This window comes from Embiotoca jacksoni, unplaced genomic scaffold (assembly GCF_022577435.1).
Source record: "Embiotoca jacksoni isolate LCO1_2020_lvr unplaced genomic scaffold, fEmbJac1.0.p SCAF_105, whole genome shotgun sequence".
NCBI lineage: Eukaryota > Metazoa > Chordata > Actinopteri > Embiotocidae > Embiotoca > Embiotoca jacksoni.
This window is the reverse complement of record NW_027185236.1, coordinates 542,192-551,085: the sequence shown is the minus strand read 5'-3', so window position 1 is coordinate 551,085 and position 8,894 is coordinate 542,192. Positions and strand designations below refer to the sequence as shown.

Sequence of the window (8,894 nt, the reverse complement as noted above, 5' to 3'; positions counted from 1 at the left end):
TGGCTGTCCAGTCCTGCTCTGCTCTGGACTGGACTTCTCCCTCCTCTCCGCCACCACCTCGCCTCTAAATGTGCAAGCCCGACTCCTCAGGAAAGGGCTGCCGGATATCTGAGCAGTGCAGATAAGTCTGCTTTTAACAACACAGCCCGCTTCCCCAGTCAAAACATAAAGGCTCGCGGAGCCCGAAGCCAGGCCAGCACAGAGTCACGGCTTCAGATTGTTTAGTGTTATAATCTCCGTTTAAACACACGAGGATGGTCAGGTTTTTTTTTTTTGGGGGGGGAGGGGGGGAAGTGGGGTTTAACCCTGTAGTTTTTTAATTTAGGGAGGAAAAAAAGATGCAACCTTTTTTTTTTTTTTTATTTGGAGGCCAGAAAAGTGACAAACGCAGGAGGATTTAGGGGCCAAGATATCTTGTCAGAATATCTTTTCAGCCTTTCAGTGGTCATATTTTAAGATTTTGTGGCAGAAATGAAAAAAATACAAGTAAATTAAGAATTTAGAGAATTGACAGTAATTATGTCATTTTTTAAAATAAAAATAGTAAAAAAAAAAAAAAAAAAATAAAAGGTGAAAACATGGTGATACTGCTGGAAAATGGAGTAAAAGTAAAGATTATGAAACAGTCACGGACTGTAGAGACATAATAAGGGGTTTTATTCCTGCACTCTGATTGGTTATTCACAGCACACAGTAGCGGTGGGGTTATTAGGCTACCACATGTGTATAATTGGAAATCCCTCCTGGAGATAATGTAGTCCTTAACGTCGGCGTGTCCTCTGCGGTCACCTGTCTATCGATTGTTTTTAGAGATTATAACATCAATGTCAAGCCACTGCAGCAAACTGGGCTGTGAGGGCAGGCAGCTTAAAATCCATCGGAAGACATGACTTTCACTGTGTCAGGATGAAGTGAGGGTTTAGTAGCCTGCAGCCAAAAAATATCCACATTTTCTTTCTTTTTTTTTTTTTTTTTTATCTTTTTGTCTCCCCCCCACCACCACCGGGAAAATACTGGCGTGCAATTACAGCCATATGGTTCATTTTACTGCATCATGTTTTCGTATTTCATGTCCATATTTAAAAGCACACAACCTACAAAGCATTACACTCCCACATAGAGACCCTTTCTAGGTTTAATCAATGCCACTTTCTTTTTACGTTTCAATTGTTTGACGTCACGAGGTCGGCGTTTGAATCGAGGCACCGGCACACGCACACGCACACACACATAAACACACAAACACGCAGTTTAAGGCGAAATTTAATCAGATTTTATAGCTCTCCCATTTCAAGGCACTGCTTTTATGTCTTCTGTAAATATTTATTCTCTAGGAGGTATGTGTTTCTATGACGCTATTTTTAGCCCCGAGTGAAAGCAGCTCTGTTTTTTTTTTTTTTTTGAGGGTGGGGGGGGGGGGGGGGGGGTATTTCTTGTCCCTATTTTAAACTATTTTCAGCTATGTACTACATGTACAAAAAAAAAAAAAGATTCCATTGGGTGAAGATAGAAAATGTACATAGAGTCAACATAAAGCCTTTCCATGTTTTAACTGTTTTTGAATAGCTTTACACAATGCAGGAGTGAGAATAAAAGGCTGTGTTTAATCTGTAATTTAAGAGCGATACATTTGCATTTTCTTTATTGCATTTTTTAAGAGATTTGTAAGTAGGCCTTCTGTGCAAGACGCCATGAATGCAGGGCTGCCAAATTTACACAGAATTAGTTTTTTCTTAAAACACCAAATTTATCATTTCAATTCTGTATTGTTTTCGCTGGAGGACGCGCCACGGGGCCTCCGTGTCATCGCAGTGAACAAGTGCTTCCAATAAAACGCATTTTGGAATAAATCCGTGTTTTCTAACAGAAAACGGCAGCCCTGCACGCTGGTGTCGAACCTGTCATAATAAATCTTCACGCTGATTGGGTCATCCGCGGGTCATGTGACGTGTCTTTTCTTTCTTTTTTTTTGGCCTGTGTCTGTGTGTGTGTGTGTGTGTGCGCGCAGTCCGCAGCCAGGCGGGCAGGGACGTCATGTGCAAACTGTCAAACGACAACGACGACGCTGTGGCGGAGAAACGCCAACGGGGACCCCGGTGTGCAACGCCTGCGGCCTGTACTATAAACTGCACAATGTAAGTAATAAACCTTCATAGGATATCTGTGCAGCCCATCGAGGGGCTCGCCTGGAATATTTATTTCTGTATTTTTATGTCCTGCTGCTGCAGCACTCCCCCCCCCCCCCCCCCCACCTCTCTCTCTCAACACACACACACACACACACACACACACACACACACACACACACACACACACACACACACCCCTCCTCTACTTCTTCCTCCTCTGAATATTTGATCTGACTTAGTCCCTGCAGAGGATTTCCGGGGCACGCCGATAACAAAATACTGTAGAATTAATATGATTTATTGGCAGTAAGTGCGAATCTAAAATGTATAAGACCTAAGTGAACTAAGCCCGCAGCCGCCTGGCTTTTGAATATTAAAGAAGGGTGGAGGGGGGGCTTAATTAAAATTCGATTAATTTCAAGGCCCTTTTTTTTTTTTTCCTCCCCCCCCCCCCCCCCCCCCCCCGTTCCGTATTTCTAGCCCTTTTGGTTCCCTGAGCACCAGGGACTCGTTGTCCCCCCTCTGACCACCAATCCGTCTGATTCGTTTTGGGTTGGTTAGTGCCTCGCCACATCATTTCACATCCTCAATCTGAAAACCCCAGGGACTCGTTTATCTCTCCGTCCTCTCTCCTCTTCCCCGTCTCCTCTCCTGTGCACAAAGCTGTCACTTTTAATCAAACGGCCATTGTGGCTGAAACTAATAATAATAATCACCGGGCTAACTGCTCTGAGGGCCACATGTAGGTAATTTCTCCTCCTCCTCCTCCTCCTCCTCCTCCTCTCACAGACAACTGATAGAGGTTGCCTTATACGCATGTAAAAAGGGAAGCGTCTCCTGCTCTGCTGCCCCGCTCGTCACGCGAGCGCTCCCTGTTAAATCGTTTTTCCCATGTTACTTTTGGCACCGCGGAAAACAGACGGAGACAAAAAGGTTACAGGGAGAGTAGAATAATATTTCCCACTTACATATTAGCATCTGAACCGACCCCGACCTTGGTGTAATTGTGAAATTAGTTTATTTTGGTAAATCCCGACTTCTGTTGGGGGCTTGCTCCCTTTGAAACAAATTCCACATTCTTCATGGAGAATTTAGCCGAGTCCCTGCTGGCCTGCATGTGCTCCCTGGTGTGTGTGTGTGTGTGTGTGTGTGTGTGTGTGTGTGTGTGTGTGCTGTGTGTGTGTGTGGTGCGTGTGTGTGTACTGTCCCAAAAACACCTGATGGCTGCAGTCTGTTGTCCCGCAAAAGCTTTTTGACTCAGATAAGAAGAAGCTTGCGAGAAGTTGTTTGTACTCTGTTTGAGTCATCAGGTTTTTTTTTTTTTTCTTAATTTATTTTTGTCTCATCTTTTTTTTTTTTTTCTGAGAAAGAGTGTGTGTCTGACACCTCCGATGGGGTTGAGGTTTCAGGTGGTTAGCTGCTCGTGTTGGGCAAGATGTGAGAGCCGACTGTGTTATTTTGTGGTGGTCATTGACTCACAACACTTTGGCCCCGGCTTGTGTTTGATGTGCCGTGCCGGGGCGGCGGCGGGCCCAGCCCGGGCCGGGGAGGCCCCCCGAGGCTTCCTCTTGCGAAATGGTAGACATCTCAGCATCAAAGAGCGCAGAGGGGGCCCGGCTGGCTTTAGGTGGGCGTAGAGGGCCCTCAGAGCCGGAGTGTGGAGTCACAAAGCTTATATAGAGAAGAAAACCGCCTCTCTTCTTGCCCTCCGCTAATCATCGAGGCCACTGCGTTAAAAGAGTCAGCGAAAAAAAAAAAAAAAAAAAAAAAAAAAAAAATGCCAACGCCTCAGACAGCTCGAGACGGAAGCTATAGGAAGAAATCCCCGCTGCCCATTTCCCCGGGAAGAGAGTGAGAAAGATCAGGGGAAGCCGGTCGGCCTCATCCACTGCCCTCCGTAATCCGGCCCCACAGCACGAATTCCATCATCCAGCTCTCATTCCCGGCTAAACCGACGCTGGAATACAGCAGATGGGGCCATTTTGGCCAAGAGACGGCCATGCGGTGGTTGAGGAGGAGGAGGAGGAGGAGTGAGGAGGGTGGAGAGGAGGACTTGGCCGACGCCGGCGGTCGTCATGGCCATGTGTCTCTGTGGTCGACCGGTTGCACACTAGCTGCCAGACCCTTCTCCGTCTCTGCTCTGCACGCCCCCCCCCCCCACCTCCCCTCCACCTCCAACCCCCCCCCCCCCCCCCCCCCCCCCCATACCCCCACCTTCATCTTTCTCTCTTTCTTTCTGGCAGAGCAGCAACTTCAGATGCAGGCCAGCTTAAAGGAATCAACATTTAAATCTACCCAACACACACACACACACACACACACACACACACACACACACACGGAGAGTATAAACAATCTCCTGTTTCGGGATGGGACAGTCAGATTTGCCTTGTAATGGGACTCCATTGCATGTTATTATGTCTGTCCAAAAAGCCCCAAATCTGCCTCGAAAGAAAACTAAAAAGAAAAAGCGCCGAGAGAGACACATTTTTCTCATTTACTTTCAACCCGAGGGTGACACCCCTCACTGAAAAGCCGCGTTGTGTTTGTCCTCGTCGCGTTGCCTGAACAGAAAAATGTTACGCCGAAATCTGAAAAGCTCCGTTTCTTAGACGTAAACAACAACAACAACAAAACACGCTCCCGATGACAAAATACTAATGTGCCATCTTTTTCTGTCTCCTTTCGAGAGCAGATCAACCGACCTCTGACCATGAAGAAGGAAGGCATCCAGACCAGGAACAGGAAGATGTCCAGCAAGTCCAAGAAGAGCAAAAAGTCCCAAGACAGCATGGACGACTTCTCCAAGAGCCTGATGGACAAGAGCAGCTCGTTCAGCCCGGCCGCGCTCTCCCGCCACATGTCCTCCTTCCCGCCCTTCTCGCACTCCGGCCACATGCTGACCACCCCGACACCCATGCACCCCTCCTCCTTCGCCCCCCACCACCCCTCCAGTATGGTCACAGCCATGGGTTAGAGGAGGTTCGAGGAGGCCCCCCCCCGACGCCCATCGCGGTGCGCACCGAACCCCTCGGCCTCGCCACCACCACCACCACCACCACCGCCCCCGCTGCCACCACCGCCACCACCCCAAACCCCTTCGGTACCTCTGCTAACCTGCTTCCTTCCACATCCTAAAAAGACAAATGAAACTGCTTCTCGGTTCCGATCGACGCTCCGCCGCGTCGAGAGCGACAGGCTTCAACGCTCCTTCTACCCCTCGGTTCTGTCTTATTTTTTTATATAAAAACCTCGGCGATGTGACTGCTGACTTTGCAGACCTGACTTGACTGTGGCGCACTGACCTCCAGTGGGGTTGAAGATTTTTTTCGAAAAATGTCTTTCCTTCCCCCACCCCCCCCCGCCCCACCACCACGCCTGTCCTCCCGGCTGATCCACTCGACAAGGAGCTCCATTTGTGTACAAAAAGCCATTTTTTCTTTCCTCCACACACACACACACACACACACACACACACAAAGAATAAGAACTTTTCTGACGGCACCTCCCTTAATTTCCCCAAAACCCGCCTCTCTTCTTCACCTTTGCACCTGCGTAACAGGAACCTCCCCCAACCCCCCCCCCCCCCAACACACAAACACAAACACACACACACAGACACACACACCTCCCTCCCCCCCCTGCTTCCCCATTCTTCGTCATCTGCTGAAGATGAGGAGACACAGACGTTGAATATATTTGTACAAATTGTATGAAATACAGTACATTTAATGAAGACTTTTTAATTAAGTAAGAAAAAAAAAAAGCAAACACGCCCCTGGGCAGCTAAGAAGGGTACGAGTCGCAGCAGGTGGAGAGACTTGCCGCCGGAGGAGGAGTGAGGAGAGGAGAGAAGAGAGGAGAGGGCGCCTCCGAGTCCCGGAGGACTGAGGAAAAAAAAAAAAAAAGGGCGGAGGAAGACGAGAGGGGAAAAGACTTGAGAAAGGGCAGGCCTCGGTTTTTTGCCTGCATGAATTGTGTTGCATTAAGTTTGCAGAGAGTCGGCGGCTGCAGGCGTCTCTCTTCCTATTTGATTTTTATTTTTTTTAATTTTTTTTGGATGTGCTATAGGTCTCGGGCAATTGGTTTGTGTTGAAGCGCGCACGTACACTCACACTCACACACACACACATGCAAACACACTCGCACACACACACACACACACACACACACACACACACACACACACACAGACACACACACACACACACACACACACACACACACAGACACACACACACACACACACACACACACCTGAAAGACTTTCTTCCTGCCCACAGATTATATGCATTGTGAAAAAAAAGTTCCTGTATTTGTTATTTGTATGTATAAATCAGAGTACCAAAAATACGAAAGAAACAAAGATGTAGAATTATTTCTTTATGTTATGCAGACTGAATGGTTGTAAAAATTTAATAATAATCACTAGTGTAAAATATGACTGCTTTTTTTGTTTCGTAATTTTTTTTTTTCCCTCTTTGAAAATAATAAACTAGTTTAATCTCTGTTGACATGTTAGCGCCGTGGTCAAAAGCCGTCTTCTTCTTCTATCGCTCTCATGCTGGGTGTGATCTTTGACACATTGCCCCCCCCCCCTCCTGCCCTCCTCCACCCACCTCCCACCCACACACACACACCTACCCCACCGCGACCGCAAGCATTTTTTTTTTTTTGTACCCAGCATTCACAAGAACAGTTCTTACGGTCAGTTGAGCACAAACAGGAAGAGAAGAAATAAACAGAAGCAATGGAGGAACAAATCAAACGACGGGGTCAGACGGGCCACCGTGAAGCTGAGGGGAGTGGAGGGGGGCGGGCGGGAGGGGCCCTTTTGTTTTAATCCTTGTCGTGTATAAATACACCGCGACCGACACGCAACAACAACAAACACCTATCACTCATTAGGAGGAGGAGGATCCACCAGGAAGCGGCGTCATCACGGCCGTTTCTCTCTGCCCTAAGATCACTTCTCAAGCGTTCAACCAAAATATCAAAGAACTGTGTGCCGATGTTCATTTTTAAGCCAATTAAAGCTAAAAACATATAGAAAAGTCACATCTTTGCATGCTGCAGCTTAAAAAGGAATGAAAATATTCTCCAAAAGTCCTTATTTCAGCTGCAGAACGACAGTCGTCGAGCTTATATTCGTTTCAGAGGAAGGATTCAAGTGTTCAGATGAGTGTAAAATGAAGAACTTGAAGAGTGCGTCGAGTCTTTAATGCACTGATATCGTTTCACGGGCCGACCTGGACACTTCTTCTGTGATTTGGTTGTTATGAGAGGATCACGCAGACGAGACATGATGCAGATCTGATTTATGTCCATTCAGACAAAGCTTTTACTGTTGACTGGAAAGGATTAAAAGGAACTTCTGACATCTGAGGAAGACGTTCCGTGAACTTAGACACTTCAAGAAGTCAGCTGCCTCTCCCTCCACAGGAAACACAATTCAAATGTTAATCCTCCTTCATTATTATTATTACAGGAATTCACAAGCAGCGTCTTCTGCGCATTAATGTACAAACGGGTCCACATGCATCTGCTGCAGTTTTCTTCACTATGACTCTTCATCTTTATGTATGCAGGTCATTTTAAGTATCTTTAATCAAACTGTAATTCAATTCAAAGTGCTTCACAGCTGACTGTTATACGGCAATAGGTGACTAAAGTAAAGCAAAAGGGGGCGAAATAAGTTAATAAGAATGATTATTAGCAGCGATGATGTGCTTTGTCAATTTATTTATGCAGTTATGAACATAAAAAGGTGTCTAAATATGTACACAATAAAAGACAGTACAAAAAGGAAGAAAGATCAAAGTGGTGCGCAGAAAACTGAATGTGCACTCACTTGTGAGAGTTTACGAAGAAGTTAAAGAAACAGACAATGATGGTGCAGAGTTTGAAGAGTCAAAACATTCAGGTAAATGTTCAAGTATAATCTGTGATAATGACGCGACGCAGGACTTAAAAAAACAAAACACACGGCACCTAAATCTAAAAAAAGTCCAGTCAGGAAGGAAGGAGGAAAGGATCGTCTAGTTTTCACTGTCGTTCCATAAAAAGTGTTCCAGGTGGGTTTTTCTTTATTTCTCTTCTTCTCCTCAGATCATCTTTTTCAGAGTCGATTCCCTTCTTATGCAAAACGACTTTATTTGTTCTGGTAGCCGTTTGCTGAAACGTCGTCGCCTGTGGGCTCCGCAAAAAAAAACCTCCCGACAGGATTCTCCCTTTTCCTTTCCTTCGTTTATCGCCGACCAAAGTTTGCGCACCACATTTCCAATATCGAAATACATTTGCACAAGTGGACTCCCAAATCTGCCCGGCCGCGGCCGTCTCGTTCCTCCCTGCGGGGGGAAAAAAAGGCCACGCAGAAGTCAGGTATTTGGCATCATTTGTTTCTGAGCCGCCGTGACCAATCAGGAGATTTGCTCCTGTGTTTTAATAGTGAGGTCAAGGGGCCATGTGGAATGAGAAGGGGGATAGTGTGTGTGTACAGGGGGGGATTGAGGGAGGCTTTGCCCCCGCGGTGGGACCCCGTGGCCCCCGGCTGACCTTTTCCCCTCCCTTCTGGTGTTCGGCCGACGAAGTCCGCCATGGGTGAGCGGAGGCGCGTCGGGCGACTCGGGTGAGGACGAGCGCCGACGGGACGACTCTCTGTGATCTCGTCGTCGCGAAGCGCTTATTTCCCGTCCCTCTGTCTCCCGCTCTTCCCGGCGTCTTCCTCCTCTTCGTCTCTCAGGAGAGGACGATGATGGATTCGCT

At 47.2% G+C, this 8,894-nt stretch overlaps 1 protein-coding gene across 1 annotated transcript in view; it reads left to right on the top strand.

Annotated features, from left to right (window-relative positions):
- gata3 (GATA binding protein 3) overlaps positions 1–6,650 on the top strand; it is an 11,495-nt gene extending 4,845 nt beyond the window's left edge. Inside the window, 3 exon segments of the mRNA XM_069175899.1 lie at positions 2,009–2,092; positions 2,094–2,135; positions 4,825–6,650. Of these exon segments, the coding sequence (XP_069032000.1) occupies positions 2,009–2,092; positions 2,094–2,135; positions 4,825–5,106 (408 nt within the window). The 3' untranslated portion in view covers positions 5,107–6,650.
- The last annotated feature ends 2,244 nt before the right edge of the window (positions 6,651–8,894 follow it).